This window comes from Pseudoliparis swirei, chromosome 9, assembly GCF_029220125.1.
Source record: "Pseudoliparis swirei isolate HS2019 ecotype Mariana Trench chromosome 9, NWPU_hadal_v1, whole genome shotgun sequence".
Taxonomy (NCBI): domain Eukaryota; kingdom Metazoa; phylum Chordata; class Actinopteri; order Perciformes; family Liparidae; genus Pseudoliparis; species Pseudoliparis swirei.
This window is the reverse complement of record NC_079396.1, coordinates 5,369,308-5,389,744: the sequence shown is the minus strand read 5'-3', so window position 1 is coordinate 5,389,744 and position 20,437 is coordinate 5,369,308. Positions and strand designations below refer to the sequence as shown.

The 20,437-nt window shown below is 44.9% G+C and overlaps 1 protein-coding gene and 3 long non-coding RNA genes across 6 annotated transcripts in view; 1 reads left to right on the top strand and 3 right to left on the bottom strand.

Moving 5' to 3' along the window:
• The window catches only part of mtor (mechanistic target of rapamycin kinase), a 92,703-nt gene that overhangs the window by 46,927 nt on the left and 25,339 nt on the right, over window positions 1–20,437 (top strand). For all 3 annotated transcript variants that reach the window (XM_056421939.1, XM_056421940.1, XM_056421938.1), the window contains exons 29-34: window positions 3,860–3,935; window positions 10,917–11,056; window positions 14,418–14,518; window positions 15,111–15,226; window positions 19,039–19,116; window positions 19,463–19,570. In XM_056421939.1, coding sequence (XP_056277914.1) covers window positions 3,860–3,935; window positions 10,917–11,056; window positions 14,418–14,518; window positions 15,111–15,226; window positions 19,039–19,116; window positions 19,463–19,570 — 619 coding nt within the window. The remainder of the gene's footprint in view (window positions 1–3,859; window positions 3,936–10,916; window positions 11,057–14,417; window positions 14,519–15,110; window positions 15,227–19,038; window positions 19,117–19,462; window positions 19,571–20,437) is intronic.
• LOC130198878 (uncharacterized) lies at window positions 5,025–5,949 on the bottom strand. The gene is made up of 3 exons (XR_008832703.1): window positions 5,867–5,949; window positions 5,573–5,725; window positions 5,025–5,470 (listed from the first exon to the last, which is right to left on the bottom strand). It is a non-coding gene; the product is annotated as an uncharacterized LOC130198878 (long non-coding RNA).
• Window positions 6,349–6,941, bottom strand: LOC130198879 (uncharacterized). Its single transcript, XR_008832704.1, has 3 exons — window positions 6,799–6,941; window positions 6,460–6,717; window positions 6,349–6,374 (listed from the first exon to the last, which is right to left on the bottom strand). It is a non-coding gene; the product is annotated as an uncharacterized LOC130198879 (long non-coding RNA).
• Window positions 6,945–8,702, bottom strand: LOC130198880 (uncharacterized). Its single transcript, XR_008832705.1, has 3 exons — window positions 8,561–8,702; window positions 8,450–8,480; window positions 6,945–7,001 (listed from the first exon to the last, which is right to left on the bottom strand). It is a non-coding gene; the product is annotated as an uncharacterized LOC130198880 (long non-coding RNA).

Here is a 20,437-nt window from a genome sequence, read left to right as displayed (position 1 = left end):
CCGCAAAGTAACAAGTCACTTCTCGTCCAACTCGACTAGCTTCCGTCATCGCAATCCCAACCACCGTGTCCTCACATACACGTTTTCCAGAGTCACATGTGGTCTACGTTTGTGAGCCGTTATTTTTTTACGACATCAGGTTGAACTCTGCTTTGTGAATGCAATATCTCTGTGCAGCCAAAGAGTTTCAGTCGACGTATCTTCAGTGGGGAACCGATGCACTTCCATTACATAGTAGTCGATTTCCATTAATATATAAGATGATATTCAGAAATACCCGAATGTAGAGTAAAAAAACACCCCAAAGTGAACCCAGTCAATGGGCCTCGATTCAGCTTTTACTTGGAAGCTTGTTTTTCGATCGCCAATCTCATTTTGACATCAGTTTGTTCAACACGAAGGAATGGAACAAGTCAGCACTTGGCAAGCAAAGTAAAGATCAAGTGGATATCTCCTGTTTGGGTTAGATTAAGTCCAGTAGTGATGCTCCATCTTTCCTCTCTGTGAGATCCATGGACATCTAACCCTCTCCGAGGGGAAATATCTGCATTTCCCCTCAGAGATCACGCTCCCTCCGCTTAGTGAAGACGCCAAGGTACTTGAGAATAGTCGAGATGGGGTTATGGATTATTTTAATGGAGTAGAGGGGATTTTGTGTCAAGAGGTTAACATAGAAAAAGAAAATATACATTTGTACTCCCTGCCGGTGCTTGCTCTCCAAAGGTAATCCGACGCACACATGCTGGTTTAGAGATTTGGGTGTGATAAATCTTTTGCGTTACTTGAGTAGAGCGCGAGAGATTTGTTTCTCTCTCAGCGTTGAAAAATCCAACAGCACACCTCGACCCATCTGAAAGACTCTGTCGACATTTCTCATTAAAAAAATAATATGCCCAACTCGTATGCCGTCGCTGTAAATGTTTGATAGTTTAAAAAGCCAAATACAAGGGAGGAGTCTGTGTGAGGTGATTGTTTTTCTTCCTCCCCAGGTCAGAGAGGTTTGAATAGCAATGGTGCGGCGCTCTGTTTTCGTAATAGAGGCGGCAATAAATATAAAAAATGTGCACTCATAAAGCAAGCTGAAAGACTCACTGTTCTTTCTGTATTCGGCCAAATGGCGGCACACGTCCCGTAGAATATATTCTCTTTCGATGGTTTTCATAGCATGTACAAACTGGTATCGGGGATCCACCTTCCCAAACTTCTGCAGCAAAGTATGCCAACAGTTGAAAGTATGCTAACCCCCAGTCGGGGTTTAGACGTCAACCTCAGAGAAATCTAATTCAGGGTACACAGCCCGTAGTCTACATTTCATGGCATGATTTGATACGCCGGTTTTCGGGGGTTGACGGAACTGAAACTCGAGCTCTCTCACGGGCGAATCTGACGAGAGTTCCGGTTTTCCGGAGGTGCGACTCGCGGCCCCCGCACGAAAGAGAGCGCGAGGCTCGAAAGCGGGTCGCAAGGAAGTTTGATGCTCGCTAATAGTTTGATGGAGCTTCTGCTTGAGGACATTACGTGAGCCTCGTCATCTGGTTGTGGTTAGACTCCGTGTGCTCGGAGCTGGCAGCCAGATGGCTTCAGCGGAGGGACAATGAAATCTCCAGGGTCCGCAGGAGAGAAAAGCCCTCGTTCTGATTCGTCTCCTCGGATGAAGCCACATCTGGGCAGCCTTAGCAGACCGCGGGACGCGGAGGTCTCGGCAGCGCTTTGTTCATTTGGTGCCGAGCTGATTATCTGACAACAGGTAGTAATTTGTTGGTCCAAGTGGAAATGACTAAGTACACACAGCTCACCCCCCCCCCCCCCCCCCCCGCCCGCCGCGCGTCATCGTCAGCGTTATTCAAAGCATACCGGATGAGTAGGTGCGTTTAGCGGAGGCCGTGGGATAGTCGTCTAATTAGTTGCCGAGAGAGCGTACGAGACTCACGAGAGTACGATTGTAGCCGTTTTTAATGGCCACTTTAGTTTCACTTCATCAGAGCTCTACTTTTTTTGTTACTGGCCAATGACTTTAATATTTATGGCGAGCGGCCCGGTGGTGCCGTAATTAGCACTTAATTGCTAAAGGATGAGGGCTGAGAGCTACTGGCAGGTCAATCCACGAGGCACGCTCATTCAATATAAAAGAAAAAGAAAGGCTGACGAGACGCAGGGCCCCACTATTGTCACAGCACATTTGTGTAATGTACATACACGATTGGAGCTACTTCACGTGGCTGAAAGCTGCACCGGTTTATTGTTCGAAGGCATCTTGGCAATTGGACCATTGCCGTGTGAACACTTGGACTTTTTGGATGCTCTGTGAATCCATCAGTGAGATGAATTCTCATGACGAAGCCCTTCCTGTTTTTGCCTCGGTTTGGCATGGAGACCGGGCGACGCAGTGTGGCCGAACCAAACCCGTCACGTGGTGGCCTCTGTCAGCGCGACTGGGAGAGCCCGGAGTAACCTTGTAGCAGTCGGACTGAAGAGTCACTTTCTAGCTCTGTATCTATTTATTTTTTCAGCTTTATATGCAGATTTTGTGAAACTTCAAAATTCCATGAAACAGAAGTATTACAAATGGCGTTATGTAGACTCGAATTCCACTAACTTGTAGACGTAAAAACAGCACTGGTATTGGATTTGGTATCAGCAGCCTGTGTCCGTCGGTACTCTGGCAACTAAATCAGCACCAGGAGCCAATGTCTCGAGAAAAGTCTTTGGCACATGACCGGCGGCTCGGAGCATCGAGTCCCTGAAGTCAGCGAGTGGTCAGACCGTCTTCTGTTTCCAACTAGGTACAAGACGGCTCCCGTCGTGATTTGTTTTGTTAAATTACCTGTCGCCGTGCGAGCCGGCACCAGCAGCGCTCCCCGGGCTTTTTTTCTCATGACCTCTGACCTCTCGCTGTGCCGTTTCATCACATTTCTCGGCCTTTTACCCGACGTCAAACCAGGTTTCTGACACACGGACTCACGTATCCTTCGTCAGCTTTCCCCTGCTGTCCTCAGGAACTCCACTGCATACCAGCCTCCTCTTCTCAAACCACATTTTACAGATGTATTTGCCGTGGCTGCACAAGGGCTTTTTCTCAGTTGAGGAAATATAATAGACTCGCCGTTCATTTGAGTGTTTCCAGATGTGGCGGTGTTGCGGGTGAGCGGAGGGTGTGTGTGTACAAACGGCAATTGTGGTGTCCTGACCGACAAACCACTATTTGTGAAGCAAACGTGACGCGTGTCCGAAGGTGCGTTTCATTTCCGCAATAAGCACCTCGCTGAAAGAGGAGACGCTTATTCTACCGTTGCCGGAACGCTTTGAAGCAGACTTCTTAGTCCGGATTGTTGGGTGGATTTCTTTCTTCGAAGGCCGATTGCTGCTTCAGGGACACACTTCTCTGTGTCCCTGGACATTGAACATCCCTTAGGTTCAATGTTACGGCAGGTTGTGGTTCCAGTGGCTTTGTTCTGCAGTCTACTAACTGATCTCAGTTTGCCGTGTTTGTGGGGGGGAAGCCGGTGAAGGATCACAAGCTGGTCTTTGCACCCCTGACTCCTACTGGCTGGTTGGCGCTTGGACGGTTGATATGAAAAAACGAACAGTGTCAAGGTCAACTATGAATTTGACCTTGACACTGATTTCTCGGCACGGCAATTACATTACACACTGGGGCGTTAAGGACTTCTTGACAGTTGGACATCTACTTGATTACCAACCTGTGGAATCACTCGCAAGGATGTGAAAATCCTGAAAACCATTTTTGAACTATTAAACAAATGTCCTTTTTGTAATAACAATAGTACAGGGATCTATATCCATTGTCCACGTATTGAATACTTCAAAAGCTTGTTTTTTCTTTTCTTTCATCTTGCAGCATCAACAATAAACTACAGCAGCCAGAAGCCGCATCTGGGGTTCTGGAGTACGCCATGAAGCATTTTGGTGAACTGGTGAGTGTTTGTTTCTTACAATTCTTCTTCTTCTTTTTTATGATTTTTTGCCTTTTATCTTAGGTTGCATTCAGACACGGGGACAAAAGAAAATGTGGCCTCCTTTTTCATTTCAATCACACCATTACATTTGCACAGTAGGCCCGCGACTGCAGGGTGGCCTCTCTGCAAAAAAGCAAAGCATCTTGTCACCGGTAACCACAGCAACACCCATCACCAGATCTCAGATCTGTCTGTTTCTTGATGTATTTTCAGACTAAATGGGTTCCTACTGGGCAATAATTCATGTGGCCTCTTGTACACATACACTTCTTCCTGGAATATCCTTTCCCCAATACACGCTTGGGGATGAGGGCCATTGGAGACGCATGCCCCCAGAACACCCTGTTCTTAATGTGTAGCACGTGGAGAAACCATCTGCTATGTTGATCAGTAGTCAACTGCAAGGAGCCGGATTATGGACATCTTGTCCTATGGACAGGATGTTTGGATACTCTCGCATTTTGTGTCTGCTGGGTATTTCTCAAAAAACTACCCAGGACCACTTTGCACTTCTTTTTTTTTAAAGTAAAAGTTATGTTTCATACAATACAAACGGTAATTACTTCTTAATGGCGAGTAGTTTGTAAGGTCACTAAATAGCTTCATCTTCTGGGGCTCCCTATGTGACGGCCATGTTGAAGGCCACAGAATGTCACAATTTCTCATTTCTGAACTTCCTAATATTTCTGAAAACCTCTGAATATGTTCTGTATGGATGGATGTTAAATAATTGGTTACAATTAGTTATTTTCTGATCCTCCCTGTTACCAAAATAATTTAGTAGCTGTGATTTTGTTTGCTTGTTTGGATGCACCAGAGAGCCTTTCTCAGATTAAAAGGAATCATCGGACTTTCACCCTTTTTAAATGACCATTTGCGTGTGAATTACTCAAGTTCCAGTGTTTCCCACAGATTTGAAATATACCTGGGGGGGTGGTGGCGTGCAACAACATGTGACAATCAACAAAAACGTTTGTATTAACATGTTTATTTATGTTAACATGTTTGATCATCAGTTGTTTTCCTTTCGTAATGTGACTAGTGAAATATATTGAACCTGAACTGGACCCGGGGCCACATTAACCCGCCCACTTTTTTGTTCTTTATGTATAGTCTATATTAGTTTATAGTTATTATATTAGGTGGTGTTTATTTACACAAATATGTTCTGGAATATGCACTATGTTAAACCAATGTGAAATAATAATAAGACTTAACACTAAGGCTGAGCAATACGAGTAAAATAATATATCACGGGATGTTAGAACAATTATCTTAATATTGACATATGACAATATTTGAGTTGACCAACATTTTCATTATTGACAAAGATGGCACTGTTTGTCAGAGCACTTAATCCTTCTGGGTTTGGTGAAGAACAGCTCCAACGCCTCTGAGTATGGGAACGCCTCTGGTGCTGGTCCATTTACTGCTATCCGCAGACATGCAGCCAGGTGCTCCCCTTTCAGCCTGTTTCTCAGGTCAGTTTTCACCTGTAAAACAGACAGTTTCACCTGTAAAACAGACAGTTTCACCTGTAAAACAGACAGTTTCTTTTAAATGAACTATACAAAAATGAAATGCAAAACACTTACCCTGTTCATTGTGGAAAAATCCCTCTCGCAGTTGACACTGGAGACTGGGATGACCAGCCCAGCTGAAGCTAAAAGGCAGAGGTTTGGGTAAATCTCTGCCCATTCATCCTTCTCACTCGCCAGGAGCTGCATTACCTCAGCTTGTGTTTTGTCCTTCAGAAATTATCCAAGGCAGGGCAAATGAGCATACAGTATAATTGAAACATTTACAGATGTCAAAACAAGCAATTCTAACAGTCAAGACAGATTAGACAGAAATCAATTCAGTTCATATATTAATTCAGGTAATTTTACCTTAAATGTTCCAACGTGAACATGCTGCTTGTAGGAGGTCCACTCTTGTATAACAGTGTCCTCCTGCCCTGGGATGAATTTTTGTGAGAGTCTGCAACATTGAAATGTTAGTGACTTCATCATTTAAGGCGACTGCCTTTGGACCCAGGACACTGAAGGCCAGCACTTCAATATCCTGGAACCTCCTCTCCATGTTGCTCTCCAGGCTAGAGATGTAAGGTTTGAGGACCTGGAATGATAATATTATAAAGTTTTCAGTTCAAGGAAAAAAAATATTGAAATAAAATGTAAGAAGGATGTATTTACATCTCTGACAAATCTGGCCCACATCTCTTCTCGAGGGCGCTCCAGAACTCCGTGTCCCCTCCTGATCCTCTCCTCCTCTCCTGCAATGCTGAAGGCCCCAAGTCCATCTGGGTTGTCCAGGTCTTGGTCTAGCCGAGCAAGGAACGTTCCCGGGAGAGGGGTCTTGCTTCAATTCTCCCAGAGTAAGAAGGGTGACTGGCACCTAAATGTGGAAACATACAACAATATAATAGGATGGATATAATGCAAATAACTGGGAGCATCAAATGCATGTCTTTGTAATCTACCTGCTCCTTTATGTGGAGAAAGTTCACATCAGCCCTCTGAAAGACCTTGGAAAGCATCGCTATATGGGGCAGCACATCTGCCTGAAGGTAGAGGGCAGCCACAAAGCGATATGTGGCACAGAAGGTGTATAAACCTTTGGCCACTGGGCACTTCCTTGAGCTTGCTTCTTCTGCCAGAGCAGCCAGCATAGCAGGAAGGTTCCTCTGAAGGTTTTGAACAGCTAGGTGCTGCGATAACCACCTTGTATCTTTCACCTCCTAACAACAAGTAGAAAAACTGGTAAGTAAATAAAATAATATGACACCACAATAGTATTATGAAAATTGGTGAAAACACACCTTTACTTTCAGGTCGTTCAGACCAAGAGTGGTAGCGGCAGATCTCAGGGTGGCTGACCTATTTGCACTATTTCTAAAAAATAGGTGCAGTTCCTGCAGGTGGTTGCGGAAGTTTGCCATATATTTTACAGCATTTGAGGAGTCTTTGCTAGTCTGTGAGCAGCACACGCTACAGAAACCAGCTTTGGGTAACTGTCTGTGAGCTGCTTTGCCACTCCATTCAGACGGCCTAGGTTTAAGAATGAAATGTAGTGTTGTTTGCTTTAATAACAGTGAGCTGACAATAAAAATGTCACACAATCCATTATATTTAACAATAAACTCCATACCCGTCATCACCGCTGCACCGTCTGTCCCGAGTCCATAGAGCCTGTCTACCGGGAGCTCCTTCTTCTCTAGGACAGTCTTGATGGCAGCAACAACACTGTCAGCTTTCCCATCTTCCAGAGTGACCAGATCAAGGAAGTGGTTGAACCATCTTTATCAAGGTGTCTAAAATAAAATGAATAGGTTTTCACACATATAATAAGTATTAAGTTTAACTAGGCCTACATCTTTATTTAAATGCACATCATTCCTTTAAAAAATACCCACCTAACATGGATATCCAGCTGGCGGTTTACAGATACATCTGTTGTCTCATCCACCTCTAGGCTGATTGCATTAGAGGACCTTATATCTTGCAAAATAGGCAATTCTACAATCTGAGCAAGGATCTCCAGCATTTCATCAACTATCCTGTGGGATTGATAATTGTTTCTTTGATCCACCTGAGAAAAAAAATCAAAATCAAATAATTTAACATTTAGCTGATTAAAGTTCTTAGTTTCACAAGCATCAATTTGTACTAGGTTTACCTTCAGCTTTTCGAAATAATCACAACCCAAAAGCTGAGCTAAACTTAAAAGCTTAGGGTAGTTGGTGTGGTGAGCAATCTCATTCTTTACCAGCCAGTAAAGGCATTTGAAACCACCTATGACGGCCTCATGCTCCATGGTTACTGTGGGTTCAAAAGCCTGCATCACTGAGTAGCCTAGACCAAGGGCAAAGACATAATTCATTATATGAGCCAAACATGGTTGATAGGTTGCAGAAATTAGCAATACATGAAAAAATTATCTACCTGATGCAAGTGAGACCTGCTGCTTCAGACTATACTGATGAGGCTCTGAGGAGATGTGGCGGTCCATATAATCCATGCGGAAAACAAGAATACCAATTTCGATGAAAGCCCGTTTTAAGGGGCCTTTCTTAACTGGAGGCTTGTGTTGCCTGCAGATTCGGCAAAACATTCCTTTTAAAAAATAAAAACGTGTTAATTATTTAAAAAAATAAAATCAAGTTTTATTACAAATATGACCTTGCAAATGGCATTCATACCATGCTGGGTGAGGTAGAGCCAATTCTTGAACTGTGGCATTTTGAGCCAGTCAGGGTTCCATCCTGAGTGGCGATGCTTGGAATCTGAAAATAATGCATTGGTATTACTGTATTTAAATGGTAGAGTTCTCCTTCCTATTTATACTATGTCTATCTCTTTGAATGGCTTGGAACTGTGCTGCTTGTTCACCTGCACCTGCTGCTACCACACTGGGACCTGGTGCTGCTCCTATCACACTGGGACCTGCTGCCTCTCCCTCAGTACTCTGACTGTTTGTGCCAGCAGATTCACTGACCACCGGCTAGAATTGAAAACAAGCTTGATTCTAGTTTGCTCTCTGCATTGCAACTCACTGTTGAATGCTAACATTGGCTAAGTTACCTGTGGTCTCTTCTCCTTTCCTCGTCTCTCATCCTCATCCTCACGCCGTATTCTCTTAAAGTAGTTTTGAATACTCATCTCTGAGGAGTAAATGCAGGGACAATTAACACTGTCTTAGCTAAAGCTAATCTGTGTCCTTCTAACTGGCATAGCCAAGAGAAAACTACGTTAAATACACCCTTAGTTGCCACTTTCTTTCAAATATTCCGAAGCACCTACCAAAGTCGAATTAAAATACAGGTTATTATAAATACCAAACTGCTAAGAAATTATTTTACCGGAGAGATTTAGATGTGCTGGTCTTCAGCATAAATTACCGGTCATAGTACAGTAGTTACCGGCTAACAGAAACTATTATAAATATATACAATTATATAATAATATATAATTGCTACACAATTCACAATACAACACTTTAGATCCCCATAGCCGATTCTGATTCCGGTGTAATGTCAGGGCTGCTTACCTCCATTGTACTCTGCCGCTGAGTGACAGAACGACCCGCGAAACTCCCCCGCGAAGCCCCTCCCCCCCCCGTTGACACGAGCGCGTCCTTTCTCCCGTCCACCCAGCTGTATACATTCACGTCATATAGTACTGACTGACAGCTCACATTTGACAGCAAATAAGTGAGACTTAGTTGAAATGAACACATTTTAAACCGTAGTGTGACTTGACTTACAAAAACAAACCACAAATAGTTAATTTACTCTAAATCCTTATATTATTAATTTTAATAATATAATATAATGTATATAATGAATTGATGATTCTGTGATGTCAGAGCTACTTACCTCCATTGTACTCTGCCGCTATGAGTGACAGAACGACAAACAGGATGTAACCCGTCATCTGTGAAGCTCCGTCCACGTTGAGGTCCCGCCCACGTTGTGCTCATTGAGGTACTGCTGCCTGCAGTCAGGGGCTTCCAAGCAGGCTATACAGGAGGTGTAGCCTACTGTAGAGCGAGGGATCACCGACTAGTTAATCGATCGCAGAGCGAACAGGGGGGGATTATTGTCCCCTAGTTAATCGATCGCAGAGCGAACAGGCACTGTACAGGAGGCGTAGATCCAGGGATCATTGTCGATCGCAGATGGCGTTGTACTCGCGCCGCGGACGGGTAAAAAAAATAAAAAAAATAAAAAAAAATAAAAAATAAAAAAGGGTCCTGAAATATACTTGGGCGGCCGTTGATATACCTGGGCGGCCCGCCCAGGTATATCAACGTGTGGGAAACACTGAGTTCATGATTTCGACAGGTCCGACATTGACGTCCAAATCCAAATCAAACACAGAGAAAGTAGATATAAAATAGATGATGCAAATAGTGAGTGACAAATAAAACAGCCATTCTATCGTGAGGGCTGCGATGGACTGAACTGATATCACTGTTGTTTATACTCCAGTGTAAATGAGAGATTCGAACCCTTTATGGCAATTTGGGCCCAAAAGAATGTATTAATACGCTGTGTATTTCCTCTTTTCTACAATCCGCTATTTCCACAAATCCAAATTCAAAGTTTTGCTGGCGTCGATGATAAACTTAATGTATGCCACCAGCGGCGGGAAAAAACAGGGCTGGGTTTTTCTAGATAACCCTAAACAGAGTATTTGGTTAATAGAACACATTCCCTTGATTTTATGAAGTGGTTATTTTTAGCCTCAAATCCCCCAAGCACGAGGACCCCCGTGAAAAAAAGGTCTTTTCTTTCCGTCTTTTGTGAACCGCATTTTTGTTTCTCTGTAAAAAGCACGTTAAAAGTGAAAAGACTCAATTTCGCAGCGCACGTCCGGAAAAAACGTGTTTATGAGGCGATCGTCTGGAAGGCTCTGCTGTGGGAGGATGTGAGGTTTCCCTGTTTGCTATACCAGTCAGTAATCATCCCCAAAGGTTGGGGCTCAATGGTCAGCAGGTCCGTCTTTCAATCGGAGGGTTGGCGGTTCAATCCTCGTCCTAGTCTGTGTCCTTGAGCAAGACTCTTAACCCTGACTTGCTCTGTATCTGTGTCTACGGTGTAGGAACGGTAACAGGATTATAAGTCGCTTTGGATAAAAGTGTCAGCTGAATGGAATGGAAGAGATCTATGTACTAATCTACCACAGGAAGTCACTTTTACAATGAGGTCAGCGTCTAGATACAACCGGTCCATGACGGATTTGAGTAAAATTGGACTCTCCAATCCGTAATGCAATATTGTCATGAAACGTGTGGATGACTTGACCTGACTGAACGGTCAAAGAGTGTTGCGTCAAAACACTCCAACCCCCCCCCCCCCCCCCCACCAATTTATGAACATTGTCAAATGGTCAAGATCACAAACACGTTTCATGTGTCTACTTTCTGTTTTGCTAGGAAATCCAAGCCACTTGGTATGAGAAGCTCCACGAGTGGGAGGACGCTCTGCTAGCGTACGACAAGAAGATCGACACGAACAAAGAGGATCCGGAGCTCATCCTGGGCAGGATGCGCTGCTTGGAGGCGCTGGGAGAATGGTACGTCAAGAGTCAAGTCTGCTGGCAGTTCAGTGGGGCTCCAACAATGCGCTCAAATCACGGTTCTTCTGGTCCACAGCTCTTTAATTCATTGACACGCATTTGCCCGTACAAATGACTCAGTCAGCGTTATTGTTTGTTTTCACTGTACCATAAGTCATTCTTTCCTAAGACCCACTGCTGTGTGGTTTTTTTTTTTTTTAGTACCCATGTTCCTTCGTTTTTAACGGTTAAAGACGTGTGTCTGAGCTCGTATACTTGCTGTGAGATATTCCATCCCCTGTTTTCTATTTTCATTGGCAGCTGAAGTCCCCAATGAGTCCGTACATAAGGGCCTTTTGATGCCGAGTGCGCGAAACGTCCCTAATTTTACCGGAAAAAATGCACGAACAGGCGACCGACGGCAGCGAGAGGCGCCCGCTGCAGTGAAAGCTCACCGCAGCTGAGGCTCAACTCCGTAACGACTGCCCACCTTCTTCAAAAAGCACTTTCCCCTTTTTTTTTTCCTCGAAGGGGTAAAGCAAGTCACAAGACGTCCAAGGGGATGCAAATATGTGGATTGACACCGAGCCGGTGGCGCTAGGCAGATGTTAATTTGCTTACGTAAGCTGCCTCCATGCGCCATTGTTGTGTACGTCATGACTCAGTTTACGAGGAGATGAGTCACTCAGTTCACGAAGAGATGAGTCAGTCAGTTCACGAAGAGATGATTCGGCTGAAGAAAGGTCTCTGTGTATGTTTGAGTGCGGGCGGGCGGGATGGGTAAGGCGGGGGAGATGATGTAACAGTTGACCGGGTCATGAGTCAGAGGAGATCAGACTCAAGAGAACACATTGTTCCCCCGTTAAGGTAAGCGGATATTGTACAAGTGGGTTAATCCTAAACTGGGGAGAGAGATCTTCTATTTTTTAAGTGTTTGCCTTTGGCAGTTCCGTTAGTCTCGGACAGCTTTGAAGCACCCTGAAGCAGAGAGAATGTCCAATAAATGTAGGGCATGCACTTTCCCCGCTCTGTAAATCCTCACATCTCAGTTTGCTGATCACTGTTTAATATCTGACCAGACGCTGCTAATTGGACTTCAAGCTCAAGCATGCAGCTATTTTGGCTTGTAGGGCTCTGGAGCTGGAGGCCTGTGTGTCTGATGAAGGCTCTTTTTCACCCCCTTGTATACATCTGCGTTTACACACACACACACACACAAAAGAAGAAGGAATTTGCCGATAAGCACAACAAGTTATTATACTAAAGCACCTGCATGAACAGGTTGATTTGCAGAAGACTTTTTTTGAAATATTAGCCTTTTTGGGGGGGGGGTTGAGGGACAAGGAAAGTATACAGGGTTTGTACGGTCATGGAAAACCTGGAAAAGTCATGGAGTTTTAAAATGGGAAACCTTGGAAAAGTCATGGAAAAAACGTAAATCATAAAAGTTTTGGAAAAGTCATGGAAATTTGTTATAATCACATGTTCATTTATGCAGAGTCTAAAATAATTAATATGTTTTTTAAAGAAAGACGCTCAAAATATAAGCCGGCGTACGCTCTCAATACGCAAAATGTTCTAAATTGTTCATGTTTATACCGAGATTTCAGTTTGGTCCTGGACATTTGGTTTAAAGTCATGGAAAACCATCGGGCAAAATGTGTAAGAACCCTGAGTATAAAAGATGGCCGATTTTGGCAAGAATATACTGCAAAGTACCAGGATGTCAATCCCCCGCGTTCAGCACGTAGCTGCGTTCACTTGGCCGATATGCTGCCTGCGTGTTCATTAAAATGCTCCGCCAGCCGGCACAGGGTCCCCCCCCGGAGATCCTGCCGGGAGTTATGTAACGTCCGCAACAATGACGCGCTCATACAAACCCACTCCACCGAGGCGAGCCGGTTCCCCGGCAGTGCTGGTGTTGTTCACGCTGGCTCGCTGCCGTCGGGGCTTAGGTGCTGAGTCATTGATAACTCGGAGACGAATAAGAGAGTGAGGGAGGATCCCACAGTCCTGAGAAGAGGTCTGACCGGGCTCAAGTGAACCCTCCCCCCTCCCCCCCATCCTGTGCAGGTGGACCAATGGCTTCGAGTGGAGGGCCTCTAAAAGAGTCTTTAAACGCACCGCCGGTGGACCCGGAGCTTTCATGTTATACGATAGCCGGGCAGCTGGAGAACGGTTTCACCTCACAGACCCCCGTCCCAAACCAAACCGGCCTCTCTCCATTTTCTGTGCCTCCCTCTTTCTCGCTCCCTCCCTCGTCTGAGTTCGCTCCAGCCTCCCCCGCCTGCAAAGCACATGCCGGGGATCGAACACGTATTCGATCTCCTCCCGGACGCCGCCGTACTGATTGTCGTTAATGAGGAATTAGTCTCGGTCCGATGCACCTGACCCCGACCGGGAACGGGAACGCCCGACGCTTTATTTTTCCAAACATTTTTGATCCGACTCTTTCGGGGACGGTACACTGATTTTGAGATGTTTAATCTTTAAGAACAAATGAAGAAATAAACAATGGCAGATGTAAAAGAAAGCCTTATCTCCTGTCTGCTCGGCTCGTTTAGTGACGGATAAATTCAATTGTTGCTCGGTGCAGGGAAAGTAGATTTTATGCCCTGTATGTATTAATCGTCAGCACGTGGAACTTTAGAAGAGCTATACAAAATAAATAAAAACTAGCAATTTGGTGAGGATAGGCCAATTAATTTAGAAGTTGTGTGACTTCAAATATTAGGCCACACCCCTTAAATGTTCATTGGTCTATATTCTCTGAATGCAATAAGATATCAACAAGATTTACAGGAGTTATGATGACATTGAACCAATAATGACCCCAGAAATTTTCGGATGAATCGGACAAAGCGTTGAGGAAAAAAGTGAAAAAAATATTGTTTTACAAAATTCCAAATGGCGGAAAATCTAAGTCAGCGCATTTGATAGCCAACATGAACTTATTTGTAGAGCAGGTCCAGGTGAACCTGTATATCAAATTTCAAGTCAATCGGTCATTGTTGAAAAAAGGTATTCGCTTTCTACCTCAAGGGGGCGCTAGAGAAAAAATTCTATATACACAAATGCGAAACCTTGAACATATCGGGATTTTCGCCAGTCTTGATATGCATCTCAAATTTGATAACTTTTGGAATATGATATAGGCCTCAAAAGGGCAACGATTGCTTGAGAAAATAATAATAATAATAATAATAATCATTTGAAAAACAATAGGTTCCTCTACGACGAAGTCGTAACGAGGACCCTAATAAAAATCTTTTGACTTGACCAGTACACTGTAGCATTGCTTTATACACGTGTTAAAATCCGATGATAGCTGAGGTCAGTTTCTGATGTCATCATCACTGGATCTGCTTTGTCTTTTCAGGGGGCAGCTGCACCAGCAGTGCTGCGAGGAATGGGCGCTGGTGAGCGAGGAAACCCAGGCCAAGATGGCCCGAATGGCCGCCGCCGCCGCCTGGGGTCTAGGTAACCACTTCATGTCAGATAATGCACCGTAACGGCTCTCGCCTATCTCCACTGGCATATAACCAGACGGGAACGGTGTCCAGTCCAAACATTGACCTAACGTAACGTTGCAATGGCGGAGGAAAGCAGAAGCTTCCTCAGATGGTCTGCGGTCGGGCTTTGACTTTCTTCAACCAATCGTAAACCTCGAGACGAAACCCGACCAGCAGACTCAGACCGTCTTTAATTCTTGTTGTTGGGAAGCACAACATTTTGAGCTTGCGATCATTTAGATTCAATTCAGTTTATTTTGTACAGCCCATTCTCACAAATTACAAATTTGCCTCAGAGGGCTTTACAATCTGTACACGTCGACATCCCTGACCCAGGACCTCACATCGGATCAGGAAAAACTCCCAAACAACCCTTCACGGGGGAAAAAAGGGTGGACTGTTGCTCAAAACAGACCATCCACCAAAACTTCAACCCGCCTCGGCCTTGCAAAGTCAGGGCTCCGAGACATCCACGATATGTTCCAGTCATCATTAAAAGCTCCCGGTTTGAATCTGATTTGATTGTTGTTTTTGGTAACTCGATCGTTGTCTCTCTTCAGGGCACTGGGACAGCATGGAGGAGTACACGTGTATGATCCCCAGAGACACGCACGATGGCGCTTTTTATAGAGCGGTGCTAGCCCTGCATCAGGACCTCTTCTCATTGGCCCAGCAGGTGGGTTACATCACCACTCACACATACACCCGATGGGTAAGATCCGGCCTCCCTCCCCACCATTCGATGCACATTTAAAAGTCTATATTTTTAGAAAACATCTCATAAAGACGTGCCACATGGGAGTCTGGTATCTGAAATTTTCATTAGCCTTTATGGCAAGGTATGAAAAGTTAAAATAATTGGAAACCAAGGCTGAAAAGAAACGTAAAAATGGCTTTACTGCTATTCCAGACAGGATCATATTCCCCCATCAGTTCCGAATTTTCATTAAAAGAAGTGAAATGCGCGAAGGTTTAAAAAAAAAAGTTTTCCCCCACCCCCTTTTTGGTATGGTAAAATATCCAGCATTTGGCCTCAGATAAAACCAGATCCCCATCAGCCTGTCGACAAGGTTGCGGTGGCGTTTTCCTCATTTGCTGAATGTCCCGGGATTTTCTGAGATGAGCTCACGGGCCCCCGGAGACGGATCTGTCGGAGCTGGACGCCGACAACACGTCTCCGCGAACACGAGCTCCAGCACCGACACCAGCTGACCACCTGCTCCTCCTCCAATTTCCCTGGACTCATCCTCCAAGTCCCCTTTTTCAGCACAGAGCCCCCCCCCCCCTCTGGCACTGCTCTAATTTGGAGATTAGATCCAGGTGTGGCTCGTCGGATTCTACATCAGCTGAATAGGGAAAGCAGATTTTTTTTTCTCTCTTGGCAACAAACGTGGCTCGCAATGAGTGAAGAGGAATTAAGAGCAGATGGCGCGAAGGGTGGAAGCTTCAACGTCAACAAGTGCTCAGTCTAGTCTTCCGGATGTGGTTGGTAATCCTGGCAATTTAAGTCCTTTTGATTCCAGCGGCCTGTTCCTTTTCCGCCGTACCACCAGACATCAGTTTCGCAGAGCGCCTTTTTTTTTTTTTTGCGAAAAGGCTTCAGGTTACTTTAGCGTTATAAATCTCCGCGTTTTGGTCCGTTCCAGCGATGATGTGTAGAAATGGCAGTCGTGCTTACTCCCCCGCCTCCCTTTCAAAAAGTCGAGAAGTCTGTGGCTGCGCCAGGACTTCATGATATATCCAGTCCCTCCAGTGTGAGTGTGTGTGTGTCTGATTTAGCAAAGGGTTTTTCACAAAAGTCATGGAACTCATGGTTTCCTCCAGCGCTCCAGCCGCTCACACAGAGCCCCCCCCCCCCCCCTCCATATGATTAAATAATGATAAAGTGATCCCGTGCGTGTCCGTAAGATCAACCTTTTCTATGAGAGAATGAACGATCGGGGCCCCGGTTTGTTTGCGCCGCCAGAAGCCAGACACTGCATTTATCAGGAGTCGTCCGGAGTGAGGCCCCCGGCGCAGTAATTCAGGAGCAGACGGGACCATAACCGAGGGGAGGCTTTAAAGAAGCAGCCTCATTGTGACCGCGAGCCAGCCCCCCCCCCCCCACCACAACCTCTCCTCTGGTTGTGCATGCCTGAAGAGGTGTTTAGGCACGCCATTCCTCCTTTCCCTCCCCGCAAAAAAACAAACAAAAAAATAATAATAATCAGTGGGAGTCGGTCTGAAACAGCTGTGGGCGCCGGAGCTCCGGGAGCTTCCTCAGTCCCCGTCCCTCATTTCTTCACCTTCACACGAATAATAGTTCCCAAAAACATTGGCTTGTTGGAAGGCTGAGAAATCGGCACATTTTTCATCCACAGTACCTGTTGTCCTTGTTTGTCCCCTTTTGGTGCTCTGGGTCGGCTCCGTTTCTCACAGCTGCTCTTTTTCCACCCCTCGGGGTTCTCCCCGCTGTTGGAATGTCTGCAGTATACTTGAGTTTGGAGAGGTGTAGTCCTCTCACGAAGAGTCAGGCAACTGGGAGTTGGTGGTAGATGCCGATAGACCCGAAAAAACTACATTTTTTTAGGCCATGAATGTACTGTAAGAGTCGGTTAGATATCACGAAAAGGGTTTAGGAATTTGCATCACGGCCCTGGAAGGAACCGTGACTAACCCCATTTTATTCAGTCCCTATTTGAATTCCCTCTCAACCCCCCCCCCCCCCCTCTCCCTGTTCCTTTTTTTGAAGATACATTTGAAGCAACATCCGTGGCTGCGTTGCTTTCACAATGTTGCTCTTAACAGTTCATTCCCCTGGCCTCATAAAAACACTCGGCACTCGCCGTTGCTTCAAACCAATTTTGCCAAACAAGCCGGCGTTCTCGTCCTCGTTGCGCTAACGTGTCACTGTTTGTGAAACAGAGAGCAATGACATGCCTGTGTACACTTTGAACAGTGATTTTTTTTTTTTATTCCCTGGGTTTGGTCCAATCCCGGCTGGTCCTGATGCAAGACCTTTTTTTTTTCTGGACGATGTGAGGTTGCGCTGTGGTACTGTTACGGTTCTATGAGATCCTGGGTCCCCGTGCGTGAAAGAAGAGTCCCGAATCCAGTGATTTATAAGATAAAGTATTTCACAATAAGAGGTCAAGGATCATAAGCATATATGTTCAAGGACATGTCTCCTAGCTCTCAACTAGCAGGTGCTGTCTCACTGAAACCACGAGAAAGAACCATTCGCCCTGTACGAATGTCCCGCGTTGGTTAAATACGCCCTCCCGCTGGACTTAAGGCCAATCTCAGGGGTCAGCCTTAGCATGCAATACCTTTCATTGACACGGCATGCTATTGGTTAACTGCTACGAGGGGGAGAGGCTCCCCCGAAAAAAGATCACCAGTTGTTTCCGACTTCTGGTTTCCAAAATAAGATGGCTTCAAAATGAGTGTCTTCCGCCTGAAAACAGCTGTCTTTCCGATCTCAATAAAAATCAATACGCTTCATTCATACCCGAGTCATCCCATAGTTAGGATAACCCTAAACATCTTATAATCAATATGACAGTTACAAGAATAATACAATGATCATACTTATACAGTGACAGTCTCCTATGTTTTCCCTTATACATTCTTCAGAATATTCTTCATAATATCCCTTCCTAATTGTCATATCTTTCTTGTGTATTCATTTAAAACATAGACTTTAATATTTACATGTGTATATACACTACCGTTCAAAAGTTTGGGGTCATCCAGACAATTTCGTGTCTTCCATGAAAACTCACTTTTATTTATCAAATGAATTGAAAATTGAATAGAAAATATAGTCAAGACATTGACAAGGTTAGAAATAAGGATTAATATTTGAAGTATTAATTTTGTTCTTCTAGCTCAAAGGAAGGCCAGTTGCATAGCTTATATCACCAGCATAACTGTTTTCAGCTGTGCTAACATAATTGCACAAGGGTTTTCTAATCAGACATTAGTCTTCTAAGGCGATTAGCAAACACAATGTACCATTAGAACACTGGAGTGATAGTTGATGGAAATGGGCCTCTATACACCTATGGAGATATTTCATTAGAAACCAGACGTTTCCACCTAGAAGAGTCATTTACCACATTAACAATGTATAGTGTGTATTTTTGATTAATGTTATCTTTATTGAAAAAACAGTGCTTTTCTTTGAAAAATAAAGACATTTCTAAGTGACCCCAAACCTTTGAACGGTAGTGTATATATATATATATATATATATAAAACAGTACAAATCTACAGTATGTTACTGAAGAGAATTGCTCTTTGTTAGCTTTACTGAGAATGGAAGTATCTTGGGCCGGCAACTTAGTGAGGTCATGAATTAAACCCTCATTTCTCACGTCGAGGATGCACTGCGACTTCCGAAGCTACACAATCGCACCGTCGGGTCAACATTCATGTCAATTACAAAGATCGCACCGTAAATGTTTATCGTTGTCGTCGTGTTTTTTTTCCTCTTCTTCAATGCAGTGTATCGACAAAGCGCGAGACCTCCTGGATGCCGAGCTGACGGCCATGGCCGGAGAGAGCTACAGTCGAGCCTACGGGGTGAGTGAGACCGCCAACGATATTCAGCACTTGGCTCTGAGGTGCAGAAGGATGATGCCACGGCACTTAAGTGTTTAAGGCTCTGATTCAGCTTTACTTTAAAAGTCAAAAGCACTGCAGTGTATCCACCGCTCCATGCCGCCATTTTATTATCTGCATATGTGAAATTATCGAAGCGATGACGTCGCACTGGCGCGCCGAATGCATTTAATTGTAGATGCTGTTGACGAGCTTTAACGATCCCTTGTTTTTATATTGCACAGAAGGGAGCTTTTGCGACTGTATAAAAATCAAATGTGTGGATAAGAATGAATGCGTGTGTGTGTGTGTGTGTTGCGGTTCCCAGGCCATGGTGTCTTGCCAGATGCTGTCGGAGCTGGAGGAGGTGATCCAGTACAAGCTGGTGCCAGAGAGGAGGGACATCATTAGGGAAACATGGTGGGAGAGGCTTCAGGTAACTGCAGCACATGATAGACCGACACACACACACACACACACATTTGCACACACACGTGTGCAACTACAAATGTGAAACAGCTGTTGGAAAGGCTACTGTTACTAATGGGAAACATTACAAGTCAGACGCCCCCACACACACACACACACACACACTAATACCTTAGCTAGTAGCGATTCACCGTCTGATAGATTTGTTTGTTCATTTCTACATTTTTAAAGTGTATCTGTGAAAGCAGAATCATGCAGGGCTCTGCTTGGTGTCATCTGCTGTGCTTAAACAGACTTGAGATGAAAGTCGGGGTGAACGAAGTCAAAGATGTGTTCCGCATGCAGAACTGGCTACGATGTCTCCAAATGTGTCTCTCTGTCTACAGAAAGTCAGCCGCGTCAACAAATACAAGAAACGAGTCACACGCGCTTTAGAAGTGTAATGCTGCATGCTGTCCACATGTGGTGTGTGGTGGTTGGTCCTTTTTCGTGCTCTGCTCTCAGCTCTCTCACCATGAAGATCTTGCGCTGTAATGAGTCCAATTTTAATAACGCCGTTTAATATTTGCCCCCTGCATGCAGTTGGCGGCAGCGTGTGAACCGCCCGTGGGATTCTAGTTACGCAGCAGGTTCAGGCATGAGAATACCTCACCTTTCGGCGAAATTCGCCGTTTTGAAACCAAAATAGGTGACTTACGTGAATCGTGTAGATCCGAAGAGTTTTTGTTTTGGGGTAGGGGGGGGGGGGGGTCAATTGGCCAGCCGGCGTTTATGAGATTGGAGTGGGACGCGGAGAAAGTGTGAAGTGTTGCTCTTCGCAATAAAACATCTTTGATGGGACGTGTCGCGTCTCGGCCAATCAGCGTCAAGATGT